The following is a 27,065-nucleotide window of genomic DNA, read 5'->3' as shown; positions in this document are numbered from 1 at the left end:
GATAAGAAACAGGATTAGAAACGTCGGTTGGCACGTCGGCCGAAACCGACGAATCCCTGCTAACTCGACGACGATCTCTTAGTTTAAGAGCCTTATCGGCCCGAAGCCAAAGGTCCTCGGACCACACGACGCAAATATTGCAAGGATTGCTCCTTGCGCATATTTGACCGGATTTGCGCCTGCACGACGCACATGAATCGTGGTTGTCCCAGGCGCCAAACAAATGCCCGCATCCCTCCCCGCCACGATGCTGACCCTTAGGAGGGGGTGGCATAATTATCCTGTTACAAATCAAAACAATTCAATTCAATCAATATTTGTAAATAAAATTCTTACGGAAAAAAAGAAACCAGGGATAACCCCCAAACCGAACGGACTCACCGTTATGAGAGTGAAAACTCCCTAATATCCTAATTCCCAGATTTTTACGGCGAAAAAATCCAACGCGTTCTACTGCAAGAACGCCAAGAAAAAAGATGGCGGATTTCGCCGGTGGCTAAATGCAATACCGCAGGGCCGGGTCGTATAGAAAAACCATTGGCGATAAATCCAAATTTAGAAAATATTGGCAAAAACCATAGGAAAGGGTACAGTACTCGACGGAAATAGTAAATCTCAACAGATTACCGATCCGAATTAAGTGTACATTATTTCAATAGAAATTTTCTTAAGGTACTGTAATTTCAGTCTGAATAAAGAGAATTCAGATCCGAATAAAAGCGATATTTTTCTTTAAGGGAAAGCTGAACAGGATTTAATTAGAAGAATTGGTACAATTTACATCAAAATCCGAATAACCCTGATCCAAATTAAGCAAGTTTTACTAGAAAGTAGTATCTAATATTGTTTATTTCATATGAATAAACCTACCTGAGAATTGAACTCGGACAGCGTTGCCATCTACTGTCAATCCTACTGCTGAATCATAAGCTTGTTTTGCCTCTTCAGCACTTGCAAATTCAACAAAACCAAATCTGAATGAAGATTTCATGGAGTCATGTAATAAACACGGCTCATCACAGAATGAATAACCCTAATAAATTTCTCAAATACAAACCCTTTAGAACGATTTTCATCATAACTCCAGGCAATTCGAGCGGACTGACATGTCGGAAATGCTGCTGATAAACTGTCGTTATCAGTATCAAACGATAAATTGCCAATAAACAATCTATTCGAATTTGCTGATGCCAAGTTCTGAGTTTCTGTGGGAAAATAAAATCAATTTCTTACGCTGTGATAAATGATGAATATGAATAAGTGATGGCACCACAATTCACCACGGTATGAAACCCTGCCACATTAGACCAAGCAGGCAGCTTAGATGATGTCATTATTAGCCTATCAGAAATCCTGTTTTATTTTAGCCCTGGTTTTTCTATTCATAGTTTATATGTGAAACAGGCCTCAGTGATTATATGATGGGCAATCTGATGGTGTTGATAGGATTGTTTTTAGCAGGCAGGCATAGGCTAAATGGGCTAAGCTTAAAAACAATGAATCTGATGCATCATTGTTGTACGCGGCGTTATCTATTACTGATAAATACATGCGTGAACGCAAGAATATAAGGCGATATTGCTGACTCGACTTTACCACACATGCACTACTCACTAATACAGATAACTAGGCTCTAAAACGGAGCACTATGCTAACGTCCATAAAATTACTTCAATTAATGCCGATAAAACAAGTATTCCAGTCGTGCTAATATCAGGCTTACTATCACGAAAAATTCGATGCTATCAATCAACCAGCCGTGCCCACGTGGTAAACACAAATAAATTTCCGCATTTTGAACCCACATTTTCGCCAGTTTTCTTGATGCTAAGTTACCTTAAGGCTGGCTTATGTCGACAAGCAATGCGTCGCCTAACGACTGCTACCGACGCAACTGATAGCAACCGCGATCGCAGCCCAGCTTAAGTCGACTGCGCTCCAATTCGCACAACTGAGGCCCACTGTCGCTATCGGGATACGAGATCCTCCCAGTTGCTTCCCTGCTTATGTCGGTTACAATTACTGGCAACTGCAACAGCTCAGATGGTCACATCATAATCATTTTGGGCATGAATTTGAATTATTTTGAATTAATGGGAAATATATTTCTATTAGAAAAGCTATTTCTTTAAGATCTTTATCTTTCTGATTCTGTTTTAAAAACAATGTGCTAGGGACATCATATAAAGATGGCCACTCACGCCATAATTCTAACAATTTCCTGTCTAGATCTTCGGTCCAGTCATCTGCTGTGCTTAAGGTTTGGTTTACGTTTTGAACTACTTGAATTTGAAAGTTTATGACTTATTACGAATGACGCTAACTAGCGGTAATTTGTACTATATATATATATATATATATATATATATATATATATATATATATATATATATATATATATATATATATATATATATATATATATAAATATGCGGTCTCTTATTGGCTGGAACCCCTGCGTTCAGTTCAGTCGCGTCGCAGATGAGCTTATGTCGGTTGCGATCGAAAGCAACTGTCCACCTACCGTAGGCCAGAGAAGAACAAGGGCAACTAGCCGGATGCGGCTTGCGACGGGTCGGTAGGCGTCGGGTTGCCGCCGCAAGCCGGCTTATGTCGAACCGATAGAGCAGCAACAGTAATCGGCGATGAACTTAGTTGCATCGAGTAGGTAGGCGTCGAGTCGATAAGCCAGCCTTTATGCACAGGATTTCAAAATTAGGTGAATGATTTAACAAATTTCACACAATACATCGTTGTTTGATATGCCATGAGTAGCAGTAATCGCGCTAAATATGAATATCAACCAATTCAATTGTGCCACCCCTGGCTATGACGTCAAGAGGGAGGTCAGAAATTGGCAGTGTTCCAATAAGCTGCCATTCATTTTTACTGACTATATTAAGCTGGTATCGTTAAAGTGCGCATATATACCAATGTGCTGTTTTATTTTGAACACAGAGATGACACTGCACAAAATTATAATTTTAGAATTGAATTATTCTTGAAATTAAGACTATTAGACAAGTTTCCACTGCACAACTCAGATTTGTGATATTGTAACCATGTAAAAAAGGTGATAATTGGTTTTTTTTAGCCCAAAAATTTTACAAAAATAAAATTTCTGGTATTTTTGGTAATGCGAGCCAAACATTACAAGAAAAATCGTTAAGTCAGGACATTGGTACTCTAAAATCCTATTTTTACCGGTAAGCAAAAGTAAGAACGTTGTATTCTTCTATACCAAAGCATAACAATTCCGCCAAAATCGAGACACTTAGCAGCACTATGCATATGTACCTGCGAACCTGGTCTTGAGTGGCAGGGTTTCGTGTCATGGCTGATGCCATCTGGTTCAAATCCCTCCCAGGGGAAGATAGTCTTTATGATACTTACTAAAGGTTTTTTTGGATCTTTTGAAATCAACTTTTATCGTATAACCATCAACAGTTTGACCATTCATTACCGCTAAACTCTGTTTAGCCTCTTCAATTGTCGAAAATTCAACAAAGCCAAAACTAATAAGTAAAATAAATAAAACAAAATAACCAACTTCCCATATTTAGTGTAGTTAGAAAGATTTTTTTGAGTGGCCCAGAGTAACATACGAAACAGTCGGCATACCCCTTAGATGTCCGATCTGGTTTCCTAGCCACATTAGCTGAAAGACAGTTTTCAAATGCTGCAGTTAAACTAACATCATCCGTTGACTCTGACAAACCTTTTACCATCAATGAGTTTGAAGGTTCAATAACATCTAAAATATGCAAACAAAACTATTCTTCAATATATGTTCAACCACTAACAAACAAAGTACTGCTATAAAGTCAAAGACGTAGAGTCAGTTGTTCAAGAAAAACTGACATGACATAATAACAATCAAAACTATTTTGTTACAATGCGCGTAATCCACTGGGTAATTTTAACCAACTTTTGAGCAATTGACCCCAAACTTCTTATTACCTTCTGGTTTAGGTTGTTTTTTAGATTTCTGCGTTGCTGGATGAGCTAATTGTAAATTGATTCCACCAATTTCAACACCCTGCTTTTCATTTATGTAATTAGTAACTTGCTCGATTGATCCAAACTCCATCTCGCATTGACTGTAATATCAAGAAAACATCATCTGTCATTGGTTTTTAAACAAGAGGGCCATACGGTCCATATAGTCATGGGGACCTTTGTGAACATAAAACACACATTAGGAATTTCAAGCCTGAAAGTAGGGTAGCCAATCATGACTACGAAACTACCCACAATTTTGATTTTGAAATGCTTCCATAATTTTCCCCTATCCCGATAAAACCAAATATCACATTATGGATTCTGCCCTGATAATTGAAAATCTGGAAAAGTGTGTTAATTTGAACGATTTTTCTAATCGGTTACACACGGTCTCTAGTGTAACCCATCCATAGAATTTCACTAAGTTATCTCATACCATTTATGAGTTAGAGCCTGGAAATGAAATTTACAAAATGGCTTCCTGTGACCTTGACCTTTAGGACCCTAATCTTATCAGTTACAAACCTTATATAGTATACCAGAACTGTGGAATTTCAGAAAAATCCATCAAAGGGTCTAGAGCACGGAAACCTCTACGGACAGACGGATGGACATACGGCGAAGTGAATACAGTACGCCCACCACAACAATCTATCCTCTCGCAAGTCCACGTTGGAAGGTCTCGCAGGGCTCGAATTTAATTTTTTTGATCACAGGCCATAAATGGCCTAGGATAATAGTGCTGAAAACTCCTCTCCAAGGCCATTTTTTAAACTCCAAGGCCAAATAGTGAAATGCGCCAAAAATGCCTACCAGGTAATAACCAATTGAAAACTTTAGATCAAAAGGTAAATCAGAAATAATATAACACTCATTTCTATTCAAAATTGCAGTTCTAAGACGGATTTCATCATCATTTAAATCTATATCTCAAAAATCACTGTCCAAATCTGATTCAATGTTGAATCCCTCAAAATTGTCACTATCCCAATCTATATCCGAGTTTGATGCTAGCGCCTCAACAAGTTCACTATCTATGATTGGATCAAGAAGTGTGGGTCTGGTAGATGTCGTGGACGCTCTGAATATAGGGGTTTTCTCTGGCTCGGGTGCTGCTAATTTAGCCTGCCGGGCGGCTTCATGTCCATCAGATCCTTCGTGATCATTGACCGTAGACAGTTTAACATTTTGTGTTCCATTAATATAAGCCTAACAGTCAACAAGTTGTCTCTGCCCTTCATGCTGACGGCTAACAGCTGCATCAGGGAATTCCTTGCATATTTTGCGAAATTGCGAGATGCGAAATTGCTATCCAGCTGATTAAATCCTTTTACAATCACTTGAAGATCAATTATCTACAGTGTACCGAAAATACTATCACAAAATACTGTTTGTTTATGGGACACAATTTTCATAATGACTAAGTCACACTTGCCATATGTTTGTTATAACGGCTGATAAACGCTTTACAATCGCTCGCAATGATAATTATGTTTATGTAGTAATTGGGAGGATAAAGAAATACTGTAAATGCATGTGAATCGGGCCATAATCGCTATTCAACGGCTGATGACAATTGAACAATTAGAGATCAGTCTCAGGCCAAAGGGACACAAATAGACGGCCTTTTTCAGAAAATCGATTAGCGGACAAAAGTGACTGATGCTTTATTTAATATCAATGAAATCAGCGGCCAAAACAATTGAATTGCCTCAATGACTGCGATAGCATACATTCATTGCAGAGTAAAACCAAAGAAAACCACTCGCTGACAGGTAGGCCCATATGTCGCCTCAAAACTTTACAAAATTTTATCAGAAATTTGAGAAGCTAAATACACCACGCTATGGTGGCCAGAGCTAGGATCATGGATACAGGCAATTGACACGTTACTGGCATTTTTCTATCAGATTATTAGTTCTATATGATACACTGACATGGGAGTACATCCATGGCAGTAGAGATACCACAGGTATTGATCAGTGAATGACAGAATCTTTACTAGATACCATGCCTATGGTCGCCAACCATATAAATTGAGTGGGATGTGCTTTTATAAGATGACTCACCCATTCTCGAGTTTAATAGAAATGACACCTGGGAAATGTTTGCGCAACTTTTTCTCCATTTTTTCTGGTTTATATTTTGTCGGAATTTCTTGAATGATTATTTTTGGAACACTCCTCTTCACCACTATAAAGATAACGATCAACATTATTTTCATATGATTGTTTCATTCTCCAAACTGGATAATGCGATTTTTATGATTTTTACCTTTGTCTACCTCTTTCTCAGCAACACATATTTCAACTTCATGAGCATCGATCACTTTATCTTTGATTTCTAAAGCAGCAGACAACTGTTTCGCATTGACTAGTTCAACAAACCCATACCTACAACCATATTCATAGTCCAAGATGTATAACACTGCTTTACCAGTTGAGTGGTCGGAGAAGATTAACTGGCCCTGAGCTGGAAAATGTGGCAGCTGGAAAAAGCTACTGGAAAATTTCTCAGCTGGAAATTGCTAGCTGGAAACCACTGATGAAAATGCTTGCTGCAGCAGTTTCCAGCAATACCACCAAAAACGCTTGTGAAAACAGTCGAACTGTAGCGGCCGCTTCCAGCTATCAGCTGGAAACCGCTTGTTACAACGCGTGTCATTGGTATAGAAATTCTGTTGAAATTTAATGTGTTAAGCGTTCTTAATGTGTTCTAGCCTGTATTTTTCAAAGCGGTATTAAGTTATCCCTGTGATAAGGCTATGCCGGTGTTAACTTTCATTATTCAGTTAATTGTTATCGCAGGAATATATTTTCGTATTTCAAAAGCATTTTATCCCAGTGATAACTATCACCAGCATAAGAGCATTTATTCCGGTGATAACAAAACGAAAATGGCTGCCATTCCGATCTAATTTTTCACTTCAAGAATTAACTTATAGGATTTATTGATATAATAGATACCAATGCAAGTATAAATAATTGAAAAATATACTCGGGTTCACATCACAGGATATAGATGCAGATAGATGTGTTGTTATAGGCTACAGTGGTAATTTCATATTTCAATTTGTTTTATCATACTATAATTGGTGTAGTGTCAAAATGTTTGTCTGCAACTATCCTCCCCTCCTCCAGGATGGCATTTTAGGTCTTTGTATTCACAGCAATTGTGTTTGTCTATATTTTGTACTAAGAAGATCGGTTTTGTGTCCATAACTAGCGTATAAGTAAACTTTTTTTTTCAAGAGCATTGATTAAGGAGTAGAAAATAGCTGAAATCACCTTAGCAACAGGAGCAAGTTTATAATGACAAACACACCGGTCAGCATCATCGCAAAGGTTCGAATCCAGGAATCTCAGAGACAATGGGCGATTTTCAAGCGCCGCCCCAGGCCCGTCATTTAAATTCGCTTCATTTGTATAGTAATAGGCTCAGCCTAAGGCTGGCCTAAAAATATTTGGTTCCTATGTCTCTGTACAAAGCGCCATGTACAAGTCACATAGGATACATTTTCTGATGACAAGGCTATTCAGGTGATTTATCCTGGTGTTGCTATCACCCGGTTATCACCCAGTGATTTATCACCGCTTTGATTAACACAGGCCTGGTGCACTTAAGACCTTGAATTGTAAAGTGCCCTTTTTATTTTTTTTCTGTGTCAAAAATTGTCATTTTTATTGCTGGCAAGATAAAACCGGACTCTGGCAGTCGAGGATTTGGATTAGTGGAGACTGTTGGTTGTTGTATTTTGTACGTTTAAAGTCAATCGTTATCACTTCGTTTATTGACTAAATGCCTCTTAGAGACTCTCAAAAATCACTAAATGATTCAAAATTTCACTCGGGAGAATCTCTATATCGAAACGTAGTTCCAACAACAAATCAATAAGTAAATTAATGAATAAGCAACGCATTCCAATGAAATTCAGGTTTGAGATTTTATAACTGAATTGAATTCTTTGAAAGTTCTGAAGAGAAACTAAGCCTCGTTCAAGTCAAGTTCCTTTGTACTAAAGGAAGGAAGTTTCATATGCAATAGCAAAATGAACTTTGCTAAAGCGGAAGTCCATGAATATAACTTCTTTGCTGAGAGGTCAGAAGAAGGGCAAGAGGTCACATACCTGTTTATATCCGATTTCTCTACATTCCCAACGATTATACCATTTTTTTTGAAAAACTTTTTAATACTTTTTGCAGTGGTACTTTTCCTCATAGATTGAATCATGATCTTAACTGGAAAACGAACAATATGTAAATGGCAACCCGGACATACCTCTCTCTAGTACTCTTTCTAGCTGCTTTCACTTTAATTTTGTTTAGATTGAAAAATTGTTCCAAGCTTTTTGATGTACTTTTTGTCCAAAGACTTTTGATGCAGAGCACAACTGCAACAAAACACACATGTTACGTACAGAATTTCGAATGCCCCGAGGCAACTAGGAAATTTAACCCTACCTGGCTCTTCAACTTTCTGTTTTTTAGCAGGTGAGACATCTTTTGTTTTCAGCTTGCGTTTTTTATTTTCATTTTCCGACTCACTTTCATCTACAAAAACCAAATATACATCCATACAAAAATTATCTGATGCAAAAAGAGAATACAAACCAAAAATAACTAGTTGTTCACGGATACCATGCCCACTTGGGAAATGGTTTGAAATGCTCAACAATCTGACATTTCAATATTAAACGCACTGAAGTGAATATACTGTATACTGAAACAAAATACATTGAAACTTACCATAATCATAAAACATGTCATGAGCTCAATTCATAAACAAGAAACGACATTATGGACTTTTCTAAATTTACATAGGTGTATGTATAACCCTTTAACCGGCAAAACAGCTATAATGAAAATAGTGAATTCAAATTACATAGATATGAATAACTTTGGTTTTGGCAATGGGTTGACTACACAAATTACATATAACTGAGATTTTGAGTATTTTCGGGTCAGATTCCTACAAGACTAACACCTCACGAAAAAATCATTGGATTTTGACCCTTTTTTCCAAAAATATGAAACCCATGACATTCGACTTAGGGAACCATAAAGAAAAACAAAACACAAACTAGGCCTATATGTTTGGTTAGAGTTCAAGTTCCCTCTAATTCCTACTTTTTGAGATTTACTTTCCAAATGATGCTTATTTATATAAATGACGGCCTGGGATAAGCCTTATAAAAAAAATCATTTATATGTCTTAAATCAGTAAAATTAGATAACTGGATCATTGACCTATAGAGCCTATGCACCTCAGCTGCGTCAGTGCCATATTCATGCATCATTTTTGCCAAACATACACTTGTGTGAACTCAGGACTCATAGCCTATATATAAAATCTATAAAACAACATCATTCCTTCACTATATTCACAGTTCTACTGCTGGCTATCCATTGTATGTTTGTTGTGTTATGTATAACAGTATCAACATACATCAGAAAGAATTTATGAATCTAAACAACTTCTAAAAGGCTTAAATACACTACGAATGGTGGTCATGCGGTGTGGGATAAGAGACTGGAAACTGTTGGATTATTTCAGACATACACTGCATATTTCACCACGGATTGTTTTAAAATCTATTTAATGAAGCTAAATTCATTGGTTTAATTCAAATATATAAGTTTGCCATAACTTTAAACAGCCCACCAAAAGTTTGTTATTCTTCAGTGGTACAACGTGAATGGAAATGTGTGACGTCAGTGATCGTGGGTTTTTCACAGCAAATGCGCACCTGCGGTATACGGCAAACTGGTGAAAATAGCCGACTTTAAAGTCTTATTTCTCAGTAATGGCTTTACTAAAATCCATATTAGTAACACGCTTATCATTTGTACACATATCAGATTTAGAAAATAGGTTTTAAATTATATTCTATTTAGAGCCCAAATGACCTTTAATTCGCTCAATTGACTCATTAGCTGTGCAGTGTGTGTTATTAAGCATAGGAATTCAAATTGTTATCGATCAGCCAGACAGTTGGCATAGACATGCCATTAAGAGAGCCAAGAAACAAACTGCCACATTGAAAGAATGACACTGATATCCAACTGAATACCAACATCAATAGTCAATCCCTTTATAACTTACCATCAGATTCTGAGCCATCTGATTCTGAATCAGGTTCCCCTTTTGCAGTCGAATTGCCATTAGCAACTTTTTCTTTTTTGTCTTCCTCTTCCTCTTCCGAGTCACTTTCCTCTATACGTGACAAAGATGAATATACTTTATATCTAGACCGAATTACTGAGAAAAAATGAATATGAGATCTAGATCAGAAACTCCAACATACCTGGCTCCTCTACTTTTTGTTTTTTTGTTGGCTTTACATCTTTTGTTTTTATTTTGCGCTTTTTACTTTCTTTATCCGAATCACTTTCATCTTAAAATGCATAAAAAATCTATGAAGTAATCAGTATTTCAATTTTAACTTCACAATCATAAAACATGTCATGAGCTACAGAACTTTGCAAAAATAAATTGTATTTTATTTAATATTTAACTCCCTTTAGTGGCAAGAACAATGGTCCAATGGAACAGTGGCTCGCCAAACTGGTGTGAAGTTAAAAATCTGTCACGTAGGCTACTGGTATGCAAAAATTCATTTCATTGAAAATGAAACAAGATATAATATATAAAAAAGGACTGAATTTTGGTCAGTGTGAACTTTGAATGATAAATTACTTTTAACGAGAATGAAATCTTCGAAAAATTGATTATGGGCCTTTTGTCTGAACTAATGTTCATAATTCTAATACATCCCTTGAATGACATAAATCAAAACAACTAAAACTATGAGTGACCCGATAAGATACTGTACAAACTTGGTGAGAGCCTGGGTTTCATCAGAGGTTTTTCATTTTTAACATACGTACTCCACAAGGGGTTATCACTTATTTATTGTAAAGGGTCAGATGGATACACATAATACACAAAATGCCTGCTATGTTTATACAGCCTGTCATTTTTGAGAAAATCTTCATATTCCGACCCGTCTTAACCAAAATTTCCCCGTCCCGTCAATTTCAGTTTTTCATTTTCTCCCAGTCGTAAATGACGGGTAGGACGGGTGCTGGCTAAGATCCTGCCCCCAATCGAGGTCATTGCGCTTTTCACATACATGCACAGGTCAATACTAAACACAAAGCAGCAAGTCTGTGTGGCGCGCAAGTGTTTGAAGCATGAATATACGTGTGTATATTCCGAAACGAAATGTAGTTCCAACAACAATAACTAAATCAATAAATAAGCAACTGATTCCGATGAAATTCAAAAGGGTAAGAGATTTTATAAATGCATTGAATGTTTTGAAAGTTCGGGAGAAACTAAGCCTCGTTTTGAAGTTATTTTGTTCCAAAGCAAGAAAGTTGCATATGCGATAACAAAATGGACTTCGCTAAAGCAAAAGTCCACAATAAATAACTAAATTGATAAATAAGCAATGGATTCTGATGAATTCGATAGGGTTAGAGCTTGTATTACTGCATTGCATGTTTTAAAAGTTTTGTTCCAAAGGAAAAAACTTCATATGCGATAACAAAATGGACTTTGCCAAAGCGAAAGTCCATAAAAATGAAAGGGACCAAGATTTTGTAACTGCATTTATGTTTTTGAACTTAATTACAAGGGGAAAGCTGGTAACAAGCAGGTAAGCAGAAAGGTGGTGGCAAAATGGACTCCAACGAATCCATAATAAGAGCCCGGAGGGGCACTATGGCCAGCCTGCAGCTTTTCATAAAATGGAAATGATGCATTCTGTGGGTTATATTTGTCAAATACACTCCCAGCTCAGTCAATACCTATAATTTACACAATACAATCGTGGTTTCATAAATAGCACTGACAGGGAGCCAGCAAGAGCAAATACCTCAAATAAATCTTTTCCCTTGGTCTTATTGATTTGAATGCAGAATAGAATTGAATATGCTGTAATTTGTTCAATAAAACAAAATTGAATTGGATTTGATGTTTTATTTGTTCAATAAGTAAAATTGAAATGGATTTGAGATTTTTTGCAGAAAAGAATTTGATCGAATATGCAGTTTGAGCACATGGCTAATCAACATATCAAGGTCATCCATCCTACGGCTGGCCTAAAAAATGTATCTTTGATGTTGCTTACCTTCTGATTCCGAATCATCAGAATCTGAATCCGATTCATCATCCACTGCTGAATTACCATTAGGAACTTTCTTCTCTTCTTTTGAGTCACTTTCCTCTGTAAACGGCAAGTTTGTATTGTGTTCAATTTCATTTATTGAAGTTGTTCCACTTTTCATAAAGCTAAACAATGTTAAATCAATGTAATGTGAAGCACTTTTTGAGTGTAAGAAGAGAGCAGTGTAGCAATATAAGAAAACCGAAATTAGACTGATCTGATTAAAAGAATCACTAAAAATTCAAATTTGAAAGCTTAAGGATAGTGTCTAACCTTCAGAACTACTTTCATCACTGCTACTAGATTCTACTGGTTTTTTGACATTAGAACCCTCTGAAATGAGAACTATATTTCTTAAAATGGGCTTGCAACGTCATTTACCTAGAAAACTAGAGCTTGTTTGCAAAGAGCATCGAGTAATCGTTTCAAACTTAAAAGTTCTATTTTTGTTCTACCTTTTTCAAAGAATTATTTCATAGTCAGATAAGGCCAAAAATACACTTTAGTCTATGGTCCATGTCCAAAATCAGAGTACTGTATTTTCCAGTGTATAAGTCGAGTTTTTGAGACCAAAAATCATGTCCAAAAAACGTAGGTCAACTTATACACCGGCTACACTTTCGATATCGTTTTAAACTGACGATGTTTAGAGTTCAAGGTCGCCATGATGAAATGGAATATTAATTTATGTAAGGCTACACTCATATACCAATTAGAATTTAGGATGTTGATAAAAATAGTTTCTTATAGTTTGGAAATGTTTCAAAATTAACTAATGTTAAAAATCAAAAGAGAAAGAAAACCCGCGTATATTCATCGTACAGTGTTTATATAAGCCGCGATGCTGTGGCAGCGTGCCAATCCTGTTCGGACATAATCCCACAGACCAAAATCCCACATCCCATATTCCCATACCCAAAATACCATAAACCAATATCCCACATTATTCCGGACAAAATACCACATTCAGGTTTTAGGAATATATAATCATAATGTATAGTAAAATATTCCTGTTCAAGAATTTTATTCTCAAAGAATATATCAAAAGTTATAAAATCTTCAAACGTAAATAATCAGTTTGTTGATATTTGCATGGCCCTTTTGATCTACTGGGAATAATGAATAATAAGTACTCATTAATTATCATTATGTCTAATGTGTTCATGCTAATTTCAGCTTAACACTGTTGAAAGATCAAAGTAAGACAATTTGCTGCTTCTATCATCCTTTGATCGGGAAAACAATGAAAATTAGTTATAACTTAGTTTGCATTGAGTGATTTCAGCTCACCTTTAGGAATGAATATTTAAGTCAAAAAGATCAAAGAAAATAAAACTATTTTAATTTTATCAGGAAAACAATGAAAAATAAAGCTGCAAAGCAGCGATAACGGGTTTTCTGGATGCATGTGATCGAAAGGAAAAATTAATTACCGGGTATTCGATGGAAAAAATAAAATGAGATGATTTGGATATTATCGGAGCAATCCTCTTTTTGGGTGAATGGTCTAACCCCAGTATAGTCCCCCGTGATTTGGAAATTCTCGGAGCCCTCCTTTATTTACTTACTAAATGACGTCACAAACTGTTATTTCGCCGTTGCTTGTTGTCTAACAATTCAATTCAATTCTTTATTTACAGTAACCTAATAAGTAATTTTAAGTTTCAAATAGGATGGAAAGTACATCCAGACAATCTGTTGGTTCAGAGAGAACGTTATTACAGTATCAATTTATACATTTCGTTTCGAAGCTGTCAGTTGCCGAATCTGAATGAAGATGAATTTTATTTGACGAAATCGGCGGAAAATATATAATAATAATAATAATCAACAGAATTTCAAGAGGGTTTTCGACGAAAGTCAGAAAACCCTAATTAGTTACAGCTTAGTTTGCATTTGAACTGATTTCAGTTCACCTTCAGGTGTACATGAATATGTTAAAATTAAACTAAAAATTGTTTTTTTTAAATTTTTGATTGATTGATTGATTTACGTTTATCGAGCTTATCATAAACCCAATGACCTTAAAACTCACCACAATCGTAGTACATGTCATGAAATACAATTTGCAATTGATCAAAAACATAACAGGAGTAACAAAATATGCCTAGGTTCCAATCTAATAAGGAAATACTAAGCCATTCTACTATTCAACGCCCCCTGGTGACTATATGGAATAACTAATGTCCTTAAAAACTCACCACAATCATAGACGATGTCATGAACTACAACTTTGCAATGGATCATGGTAACAAACTATGCCTAGGTACCAATCTAATAAGGAATAACTAAGCTTTTCTACTATTCAACGCCCCCTGGTGACTATATGGAATAACTAATGTCCTTAAAAACTCACCACAATCATAGACGATGTCATGAACTACAACTTTGCAATTGATCATGGTAACAAAATATGCCTTGGTACAAATATAATATAGCAATACTAAGTTATTGTATTATTCAACGCCCCCTGATGGCCACATACAAAAACCAATGACCTTGAAACTCACCAAAATCATAGAACACGTTATGGGCTACAACTTTCCAATTGAATATAGCAACACAATATGCTTAGGTATCAATTTAATGTGGAAAAAATTTTTCCCACCTACGAATGAGTACTGATGACACCAAGATGGCCGCCAATTGCGACATAATTGGCTGATCAAAAATACCTTTCCCAGGTATAAAACATCCCTCTCTAAAGAATACCCATCAGCAATTGCAATGAGAAATGGCAAACCAGTAGGAAGCTACAGGACCTAGAATTCTGGCCAAAATTGACATTTTTGGGCACTAAAAAGGTCATAGGACGGCCATCTTGAGTCAGATCGACCCAATTTTCTTATGCTGATGGGCCTTCGGTAGATTCAAATATAAACGAAAGATCAAGGTAATTGATCAAAGCGTCTTCAAAATTTCCCACGAAAACTTCGAAAATGTTTAAAAAGTGCTGATTTTGGCAAACGACAATGGCTGCCATTCAGCCATCTTGAATCTGACAGGGCCAATTTTTGGGCTGACGATGTGTCTAGGGTAGATACATGTATAAACCAAATATCAAGACATTACCTTGAAGCGTCTTCAAAACTTCCCAAAATAACTGGATTCCGTCTATGGACGGACAGACGAAAAGTGAACGTAATAGCCCGCTGGGACTAAAGTCCCAAGTGGACTGAAAAAGAATTGTCGCGGGCGACAAAACCAAACTAATGAATTGTCGCGGGTGATAAAACCAAAATATTGAATTGTCGCGGGCGACTAAACCAAACTAATGAATTGTCGCGGGCGATAAAACTAAACTAATGAATTGTCACGGGCGATAAAACAAAAATATTGAATTGTCGCGGGCGATAAAACCAAAATAATGAATTGTCTCGGGCGACAAAAACAAAATATTGAATTGTCACGTGCGACAAAACCAAAATAATGAATTGTCGCTGGCGATAAAACCAAAATAATGAATTGTCTCGGGCGACAAAACCAAAATAATGAATTGTCGCGGGCGATAAAACCAAAATATTGAATTGTCGCGAGCGATAAAACCAAAATATTGAATTGTCGCGAGCGATAAAACCAAAATAATGAATTGTCGCGGGCGACAAAACCAAAAAAAGAATTGTCGGGGTGACAAAACCAAAATAATGAATTGTCGCGGGCGACAAAACCAAAATGGTGAATTGTCCAGGCGACAAAACCAAAATGGTGAATTGTCGCGGGCGATAAAACCAAAATAATGAATTGTCGCGGGCGACAAAACCAAACTAATGAATTGTCGCGGGCGACAAAACCAAAAAAAGAATTGTCGGGGCGACAAAACCAAAATAATGAATTGTCGCAGGCGATAAAACCAGAATAATGAATTGTCGCGGGCGACAAAACCAAAATGGTGATTTGTCGCGGGCAACAAAACCAAAACAAGAAAATTAATTTTAGAAAATTATTTGACGCCTGCAAAAAAAATGTAGAATTTCTGGGCTAAGCTAATGTGGAATTGCAAATTTGAAATCGAAGTTTCAAGAAATTTGGGGAATGATGAGATTTGGCGATTGGGTAGATGATACAGGTCTTCGACTCTAGTAGTGGTTTAAATTTTTTTATTGAAAATTCTCAATAATTGATCGCGAACTTGCGACCGACTTCATTTACTTATGCCTCTAAGCTGGTCTGCAACTTCATTGCCTCCATGGTTGAAGAAAGAGCTCTTCTGATGTCTGCTTCATCATGACTTCGAGCATATCGTGTGGCCTAGCCAGCCGGCCCGGGCCACGGGTTTGGCTGTCACTCGATATGCTAGAGTCTTGAGTCTGGGTGGGTTGAAGTAGACATTGTCATTTAAAATAACATGCTTATGTTGTTCTGTATGAATTACCCGTGTGTCATGTATGTTGTATTAATTTATTTTAAAATTTGTATTTATTGAATTAGGGAATTTTATCCCGGATTTTCAATGTAATAAGGATCAATAAAGAATTGAATTGTCACTTAATACACATGCCATCAGAGGACGCGGAGCCGTATATGACAGCCATGCTATTATAAATTGCTAATCTCACGAAACCTGCATATTCCTAATATCAAACATATTTTCTAAAACTTTTGAATATTGAAATTATATGTTTACACATTTTCATATCAACCGCTTGTAGCCGCTGATGAAATTCACGCCGGCCCTGCACACATCGTAGATAGCTTTGTCATTCCACCGGCATGCCCACGTCAGGGTCTGACTTTTATATCAGACTTCCGCATCGTGTATACATCTGCCATTTAACCGAATAATCCGATTTACTTATCATTTCTATTTATGCCTGCCGCTTCTGATATAATCATACATCCTTTACTATTACAATACGTCTTCTAATGATATTCAATGCAATATAACATTTCGACGTTCAAATATAGGTCATTATATAATCACAGGAAGCCATTCTACATCTATGTCAATAATATTTTGCCAGATAGCTTGTTTGCGTACACATAGACCCGTGACGTTTTGCACATCGATTTACGGCTGTCGTTTGTAAAATGACGCTGAATGGTTAACATTGTTTAGGTTTCATAATGGTAACGTTTTATAAGGCGTCAAATAATGAATTGTCGCGGGCGATAAAACTGTAATAATGAATTGTCGCGGGCGATAAAACCAAAATAATGAATTGTCTCAGGCGACAAAACCAAAATAATGAATAATCGCGGGCGATAAAACCAAAATATTGAACTGTCGCAGGCGATAAAACCAAAATATTGAATTGTTGCAGGCGACAAAACCAAAATATTGAATTGTCGCGGGCGACAAAACCAAACTAATGAATTGTTGCAAGCAATAAAACCAAAATAATGAATTGTCGCGGGCGATAAAACCAAAATAATGAATTGTCGCGGGCGACAAAATCAAAATCATTGGTTTCTCGCGTTATTTTAGTTTTGTCATTTTGTCGTAATGTCGCCCTCATTTGCATATTCGTGTTTTTTTATCTCATCAGCCACCATACTAAAGCCTTAAGGTCGCGTAAAACTCGATAAACACTTCAAGCGACACAGCGAACGGTCTCCTTTCCCCCACAGCGAACGCTTACTCCGAATGTCAAGTGTGAGTCCAGCATACGGATAGGAGTGTGTTATATACTTGTATTTAGTAAATACCTTGTAGATTTGACAATGATCGGTATGTACCGTAGGAAATATAGAGTATTGATGGTATTGATATAGAAGTTGATGCCCGCGGCCGAAAAAAGTAATATATTTTTTTATTTTGATACCTCGTCGACATAACAGCTTTTCTCCACTATATCTCTTCGCCATGTTTAGTTTAGGCCTACGACACCCCGGTACACTTATGATTTATCTTAGTAAATACACGGTTAATTTGGTAAAGAAAAATACGTATTGCTAAACTAACTGCTTGACGCCCGCAGCCAAATCACTGGTAGTTATAAATTAATTTGCACTCGATTTGATTCTCATGATGAGGAGAAACTTGCAGCTGATTCCCGGAACGACGATGTAGTGACACACGTCGATTTGTCGATGTTTACGGCTCGACAGTGCTTTTAAAATCTAAAGTAGTAAATTTCCTGTGTATCGGTAATATGATTTGATGAGGAAATTGGGCTATTGTTAAAATTAGTTTTTAAAAACCGTGACAGAATGTGTAATCTTTGGGTAATAAATTTGTTAATTTATGCTTGAATTGATAATCGACGTGACAAGAAACGTGCGATAGATTTTGGAAAGACGACTTAGAAAAACATGTCGGCTCTTTGAATGGGGCTCAATTTTCGATGTTTACGGCCCGACAGTGCTTTTGTAACGTTGATTCTTCAAAATTCGCACGGAGTATTTGTAGATTGAAGTGAGCTGAATGATATCAGACGGATTGTATCGGCAACAGCGGTAATGTAAAAAAGCCTTTGTAATTTTGACAAAAAGTTTGGAAAAAAATAATAATAATAATAATAAGAAACACGCGAATCTCAATAGGGTTTTCTGTGATGTAACAGAAAACCCTAATAATGCAAACAGTGGTAAAGACTCTCGACTACTATGAGAATGACATCGGCACTGTTTTCAATGTGACATATGTAAACACATGAAGAAGCGACTCGACTTATACACCGACTATAGCCCTAGCACAACTTTTTAAACTGAAAATTTGACCTCGACTTATACACCGGGTCGACTTGTACACCGGAAAATACGGTAGGTAGATATAAAAAATATATCTTTCACAATATCAAAAATATTTTTTGCAAAATGAAATTATGGATTAAGCAGGTTTGACTAAATTGATTCACTTGAATACCAATCCCAGCCGATAAGAAGCATAGTCGACTGCATAGGCCTATCTTAATACAACTAATTTGTTTCAGTTCGACATACCCTCTTCACTTGATGAAGATTCGTCACTATCAGAATCATTCTGCTGTGATGGTTTAGCAGCAGGTGGTGCCGGAGTTATGTCCATTTCTGCAAATACCAACAAAATAAACTGCTTCCCTTCTAAATGATAAAGAAACTATTGAGTGAGAAAATTGTATTGAGGCTGAAACTCTGATATCAAACCTTCATCACTGGAGCTGGAATCTTCACTACTACTACTTGTTTCCACTTTCACAGCTTCAGCTTTCTTCTTAGTTTTCTGAAATCAAAGCCATAAATTTTACCTATAAGGCAGGAAGGTTCAGGCTAGTTAGTCACCTTATCATTAGAGGTAAGCTTTTATGATCTGATGGGCTTATAGGCCTACCAACATTGGGGATGACAAGGGCCAAAACACGGTTGAAATAAATCACCCATGGGCAAAGTGGTTTACCTTCAAAGTGGAGCTAGTTTGGCGAGGGCATTGCCATTGAAAAATGAGGCCCTGTACCTTCATGACGCAGTAGAAGATGAATGATTCAGCATTCAACGTTTTACAGAATGATTAGCATTGTAACGATGTAACAAGTTTTAAAATAGTTAAGAGGTATAGGCTATGTGGCGATAATGTTCATTTTCTGTTAATATATCCTTACATGAAAAGATAAGCCGCCCCAAAGATCACACTACATGAAATAAATTGCCCATAGGCAAAGTGTGGTTTACCTTAAAAGCTAGAGGTTGTTTGCAGTAAGGGCATTGCTTGAAAAATCTTTTTAATTCGAGACTTCAAAGTTCTAGAAGTTTATATTGTATTTTATCTTTCTTAAAGAATTATTTTGTAGTCAAATAAGACCAAAGATAAACATTTGTTTATGACTTACGTCCAAAAATTCGTAGGGTACAGGTAGGCGCGGCAGGGAAACTACTATTTTCAAAAAAATATTTTTCACAATATGAAAAAATATTCAAATAAAATTCATATGATGTCACATGTCAAAGGGTGGCTGAATATTGAGTCTTGGGAACGAAACCTCTTCCAATGTATGGCTAAAACACCGAGCGTAATATTAGATTGTTTTCAATCCTGGAATTTGTTAACCGTGTAACTCAACATGACACTTATCATGACCCTGTTAACATAGTGTGTAATAAAGTTTTAGTCGGTGAAAGATATTCAAAGTGGTAGTGTTGTTTTCTTCCATCGTCTGATTGGTGATTGATATTGGTGTATTCTACCAAACATGTCTACAGGTTATGGGCCCAGGGCACGCGGGCCAATATTCGACGGTGACGAAAGTTTGAACTTTGGCAAACGAAATTCTTGGGATATATGAGGATTGTAAAATTATTTGACACGATCTCACCGGACTCGCTAGCGGCAGTGAATGAAACGATGCCGAATTGGTCGAGTGTTTGGACGACAGATCATTGTCCCTGGTGATGCGCGACGCCGCCGATAAGGGAAAAGTAGCGTTTGTAATTTTGAGAGGACACTACCTGTCGAAAGGTAAGATAAAAATCATTTCTTTGTATCAAGAACTTACTTCGCTCCAAAAATTTCATGATGAGACAATTACCGATTATATGTTAAGGGCAGAAACCGCATCAGCGCAGTTGAAAGCGGCTGATGAAAATGTAAGTGACGGTCTGCTCATTGCGACCGTTATCACGCAGAAAGAAACGATGATTAAATTCAGTGAATTTAAAGTAGGGTTACGTAACTACGAGGAAAACGAACGTTGTCACAGTTCACCGGAAAATGATGATAACGTAATGAAAATAGGATCATATAAAAGGTCCGTACAAAGTCCTGTATGATGTTTCAGGTGTAAAATTGGTCACAAAGCGGCCGATTGTTGGGAGAAATCGTCGAAACGATTTTGTGATCATCACTGTTAAACTTCAACCCATGATACACGGTTCTAGTCAGACTAGGGGTCCACGGACACCATGCCCACTTGGGAAGTGGTTCCAAATGCTCAACAATCTAACAATTTCAATATTCAACGACCCCTGGTGACCATATACAGAATGCAATGACCTTGAAACCCACCACAATCATAGAACATGTCAGCAGCTACGATTTTGTAATTGATTGTGATAACAAAATATGCCTCGTTACCACTTAATATGGAAATACTAAGTTATTCTACTATTCAACGCCCCCTGGTGACCATATTCAAAACCCAATGACCTTGAAACTCACCACAATCATAGAAAATGTCACGAACTATAACTTTGTAATTGATCATGGTAACAAAATATGCCTAGGTACCAATATAATAAGGAAATACTAAGTTATTTTACTATTCAGCGCCCCCTGGTGACCATATAGAATAACTAATGACCTTAAAACTTGCCAAAATCATAGATGATGTCATGAGCTACAACTTTGCAATTGATTGTGGTTACAAAATATGCATTGATACGAATATAATATAGAAATACTAAGATATTGCATTATTCAACGCCCCCTGGTGGCCATATACAAAAACCAATGACCTTGAAACTCACCACAATCATAGAACACGTTATGAGCTACAACTTTCTAAATGATTGTGGTAACAAAATACGCTTTAATAGGTATCAATATAATGTGGAAAAACTTTTTCCCACTTACGAATGAGTACTGCTGACACCAAGATGGCCGCCAATTGCGTCATAATTGGCTGATGAAAAATACCTGTCTCAGGTATAAAACATCCCTGTCCAAAGAATACCCATCACAAATTGCAATGAGAAATGATGAACCAGTAGGAAGCTACAGGACTCAGAATTTCGGCCAAAATTAACATTTTTGGGCACTAAAAAGGTCATAGGACGGCCATCTTGAGTCTGATCGACCCAATTTTTGTTATGCTGATGGGCCCTGGGGGAATTCACATATATCCGAAAGATCAAGGTAATTGATCAAAGCGTCTTCAAAATTTCCCTAAAAAAGTTCAAAAATGTGTAAAATGTGCTGATTTTGGCGAACAACAATGGCTGCCAGTCGGCCATCTTGAATCTGACAGGGCCAGTTTTTGGGCTGAAGATGTGTCTAGGGTAGATACATGTGTACCCCAAATATCAAGACATAACCTTGAAGTCTCTTCAAAACTTCCCAAAATAACTGGATTCCGTCTTCGGACAGACGGACATACGAACGAAAAGTGAACGCAATAGCCCGCTGGGACTAAAGTCCCAAGTGGGCTAAAAAAACCAAAGGGGTGAAGCCGCAAAATCAGTAGAACAGGAAAATGGCAGGAACCCATTTTTCTGTGCACGCACGGCAACTTTCCGAAAGGTTAAGATCAGTTCAAGTTCAATTGATTTTTCTCAAAAACCTCCGTCAAGCCAAGGCAATCACAATCACACTATAATGTGTAGTTTGATCGACAGCTCACTAGCGCTCGGAAAGTTGCCGCGCATGCGCAGTGGTTTCCGCCGCATCAATACGGTCACAGGCAAAAGCGAAGCCGTTTCATCCCTTGTTATTTTAATATAGTAAGGCGTCGCACCCGCTGATACTAATCCTCAACAGCCAATTGTTTATCGGAACTCTACACTATAGTGGATAAACGAACAAACAACATCAACAAAAGGTATTTCTGTGATATTTTGAATTTATTTGCAGTTTAAATTTAGCACCATTCTCGCGAGATTATCAACAACCGGGAAGTAAAATCCAAGCCAGTTTACAAGCGGCCTGTGAATTGGATTACTTCGAAAGGTAGCCTACCTAGTTTGTGATTTAAGCCATTAATTGTGGACTGAAGTGAATAGAGAGTATATTTTTGAAGTGTTACTTTTTTCAACCGTGTTTTGGCCCTTGTCATCCCTAACGTTGGTATAAGCCCATCCGATTATAAAAAGCTTACCACCAACGATTAGTAGGTAACTAACTGGCAGGTATGTACTACCGAAAATTGGCGAGCTAGGCCACCAGGAATGCTCTCAAGTCAGGTTGAAATAGACATTACCCGATCATCGATCAGGCCCTTGTACTGTGCGTGATACATACTTTTAACGGAGACATTTTCGTAGGAATTACAATAACAGCAACACGTAGATAAACCTTCTTGCCGACTGCACTCGCACCACGTGTAGTTCGTGTTGGTTACCACTAAATCACGGATCAATTCAATTCAATTCAAAATTTATTTCATCCGCATAATGACAAAATTACATAGGACAGACACGGCAATAAAATAATATGTCAAAGTCGAAACTTGGTGAAGCGCACAGCCAGTCTTATGTTTTAAAGAATAAATAGAGGCGAGTGCCCTTCCCAACTCATATAGAATTCTACATTGTAAAAAAAAAACATAGGTTTTGTGGGGGCACCTGTGTTCGGCGTGGTGGACCGTGGCCAAAGAAAATCACCCAAAATATCAAAGATCTATTCGAGCGAAGATTCGCCGTGATCAAATACGTGTATAGAAAAGGAATTCATTTTTGCGAAAAAACATGCTTTGGGAGTGTTAATTACAAATTGAAAGCCTTGTTTGTTTTATCTTTCATACGACGATAAATCATTATGAGTTTTCCGGTTTGCTCGGCTACCCGTACTGGCGGGGTAGTCTAGAGAGGCCAATGAAAACTCCGGTTTGCTGAACCACCCCTCTTTGCGGGGATGCGGTATGATGTTTGATCTGACAGTTTTGGTTATGGCTGTTTCAAGTGCTTACAACGATGCTTATTACTTCGTGGTACATGGTGGTTTAAAAAAAGATTTCATAATAATACGCTCACCGCGTGGGCTTCGTAGAAAGACCACTACCTTCCCAAATTTTAATTGTCCTGTCCGATTTGGTTTCATCCAATTGAGAGACTGCCTTTTCCAGTTAGGGCATTTTTGGATCACGTCACTCCAGAAAATGATTTAACGCTTTTGGGCCCCTTCGTCGGTTCCACATGTTTCATTTGAGCTATAGACCACAATGGTGACACCATCATGATGGTCAGTAACTGACCAATTGAGATATCCCCGAGTCTGAACACTTGACTTCGAATTTCGGAAATTTATCATGTAATGTTTGTTTTCAAACTACTAAGGAATCATCATTGCAAATTCATCACTCATCACTGACCATCACTGACCACCAATGACCAATTCAAACTTCTCGAATATGAAAACGATATACCGCGTTATGGTGTCAAACTAGAAAGGATTCGCCATTGAAAATTACTAATTTGACCATCACTGACCACCACTGACCAATTGAAACTTCTTGAAAGAACGATATACCGGTACCGCACTAGATGTGAAACTAGAAAGGATTCGCCATTGGAAATTAATAAATTGACCATCACTGACCACCACTGACCAATTGAAACTTCTTGAAAGAACGATATACCGGTACCGCATTTGATGTGAAACTAGAAAGGATTCGCCATTGAAAATTCATAAATTGACCATCACTGACCACCACTGACCAATTGAAACTTCTTGAAAGAACGATATACCGGTACCGCATTTGGTGTGAAACTAGAAAGGATTCGCCATTGAAAATTCATAAATTGACCATCACTGACCACCACTGACCAATTGAAACTTCTTGAAAGAACGATATACCGGTACCGCATTTGGTGTGAAACTAGAAAGGATTCGCCATTAAAATTCATAAATTGACCATCACTGACCACCACTGCCCAAGTGAAACTTTTCAAATATCGTGGTCGAATTCGAAAGTGCTTGTCGTCGTATTGCTATTTCTAGAAACCAGCAGAAAGTTTTGCTACTGTTTTTGAATGGCGTTGACATGATGGAAAATTATTACCCATAAATGGGTTACACATGTGGATCACAGCACCTCACTTGCCGCAGTGCGTTATTTTCACTGCATAGTAATGCTAATACATAAACTTTTTTACTACTTGACTCGAATCATCTGAACAGTACTGCGTTTGAAAACTCAACGAATAGAAAATGTTTGTGAGAAGCGCCTACAAATAAGTTATAATAAGATTAATAAATCGATGCATGAAAAACAATTAAATCACAAGGTGACTAACACCCGTCTTTCCAACCAAACTGCGCGATACCAATTAATTAAATCATTAAACGCATTGGGTTCCTAATATTTGAAAGCATGTGATACAATAGTTGTTCTTTAGACTTGGCCACTTTCATTTCAGAAAACCGCGTACTAGACCAGTGGTCACCGAGGCATTAACCATTCCTTCAAGTTTTGAAAATTCGATGGTAACGCGGATTCTTCGCCTCTAAAAACTGTTTCGTTAATAGTTTCTTTATATTTTTCTTTTTATGTTCATAGGAATTGAAATTTGGAGTGATGTCAGTCACAGCTGTAACCCTTTTTCATTGTCAGTTCTTTTTTGGAATTCAAGTAGATTAGTGAAAATATCAATGATGAAGTTCACTTATTATATCAAGTACCGCTTTTACTGTCGCATGCGAGTCGAAACAAAAAGATCTATCCGACTATATATATCTTCGGGTATAAACTGTGATATCCTTCAGTATGTTATGAATATCTTTAAAAATTTGTGTTCTAGTATAATACCCGAAGGTTTAACTATCGGACACATAAAAGATTAGCCATAATCAAAGTTTTTAAGAAAATCTTTCTTCGAGAAAGAAAGATCTTTAAAAGAACGATTGGCGTCAAACTAATCCATAATGTCTGTTGTGAATTTATTGAATAATCCACCTGAGAAATTTAAAGATTTAAGCGAAATTTATTCATATAAATCAAAAATGCATGAATAACTTGACGTAATTTGCGGGTCTCATGAAACACTTTCGTGCGCTCTTTTTAAATCTAAAATAGCATAAATACATGCGTGTTTCGTTATAAACAAGGTTAAATTCCAAACGCACATGAAATATGGAGCCTGTATCACACGATACACACATCTTGAATTTTCTCTAACTACGTAGGCCCTTTCCAAATGGGAATTGTTCAGTTTTTTTAACGGCCGACATTCAGAGGCACCTAAAAAACCGGTTGTATAGCACTTGAGATTTTCAGTGTAGGGCACATCTCACATCGACTCGGCTCGCGGTCGGTGGTTTAATGGGAACACATCTGGTTGTTACTAGTTTAACAGTTGACGAATTCAGAAAACTTTTTTCAAATGTATTTGATAACTTTTTAAACATAGTATTCTTCTCAATTACATTTCGCTGATTCCATAGATATTTTTTCATGAAAATTGCTCCAGTTATAACGGATTAAAACATTCATGTAAAATGATTATTTTCAAAATATTCTATTTTCTCCGATTTTGAAGAAATTCTGACACAATATCATCTCCACTCGACACATGATTTTACTTCGGCGCCTTTGAAGGGAGTGTCACTTGTTTAGTTCATATTTAGTCAAACAAGAAGATATGCCTGATTCCTTTTTAGAATTTAGATTTCGACGGATATCATCAAATTACTAGAGAGGGACAGCAGCTTTCGGTCATCCGCGAACAAAATACCTAAAATGCTCTCCTAGGGTTATGGAAAAACATGTCACGAAACATACGGAAAATCCTTTGTTTGGTAGACTGAAATTATTGAACTCTTAAATAGCAACATTCAGAGAAACAAAAACATAAGAATATATTCTCGCCCACCCTTTAAAAAAACAACGTGATTTCAATTGAAGATGACACGTAGCCTCATATCAAATGATATGAACGCAACAGAGCCTATTCATTCTCTTTACGAGGATGGGTCTCCACATTCATAGCCGGATACAATACGAGATTCGTGGGTACGAATGATGAATACAACTGATAAAGCGCCAAATTCACTGATTCTTGCACATAAAGGTGTTTTAGATTAATCTAGTTAACAGGTGTGTTTTAGGAGTATTTTGAATTTAAATTCAAATCGGGATTCATGACGAACATTGAGCATTCTAGGGCTGGAGCAAGAAACGTGTGGGATCGTCCACCAATGGTATCGCCAAAGAAATAATAAGGAGCCAGTCCGTGGTGGCTATTGAAAGCGACGACCGCATGTGAATGCATTGATTTAATGACATCTCAAAAATCAGATTATATAAAATTGAACATGATATATGGATAG

At 37.1% G+C, this 27,065-nt stretch overlaps 1 protein-coding gene across 1 annotated transcript; it reads right to left on the bottom strand.

Annotated features, from left to right (window-relative positions):
* Positions 1-870: 870 nt before the first annotated feature.
* LOC141914640 (nucleolin-like) lies at positions 871-23,130 on the bottom strand (the record flags this gene model as incomplete). The annotated part of the gene is made up of 16 exons (XM_074805895.1): positions 23,040-23,130; positions 19,238-19,313; positions 19,055-19,141; positions 12,446-12,505; positions 12,137-12,232; positions 10,307-10,396; positions 10,105-10,215; positions 8,463-8,552; positions 8,281-8,392; positions 6,277-6,395; positions 6,072-6,195; positions 3,961-4,100; positions 3,622-3,754; positions 3,394-3,515; positions 1,058-1,205; positions 871-974 (listed from the first exon to the last, which is right to left on the bottom strand). Coding segments are annotated over exons 1-16 (1,627 nt in total), but the record flags the coding sequence as incomplete, so codon positions are not given.
* Between the last annotated feature and the right edge of the window lie 3,935 nt (positions 23,131-27,065).

The sequence above is a fragment of the Tubulanus polymorphus genome, unplaced genomic scaffold (genome assembly GCF_964204645.1).
Source record: "Tubulanus polymorphus unplaced genomic scaffold, tnTubPoly1.2 scaffold_63, whole genome shotgun sequence".
Classification (NCBI taxonomy): domain Eukaryota; kingdom Metazoa; phylum Nemertea; class Palaeonemertea; order Tubulaniformes; family Tubulanidae; genus Tubulanus; species Tubulanus polymorphus.
This window is presented reverse-complemented; position numbering and strand designations above follow the sequence as displayed.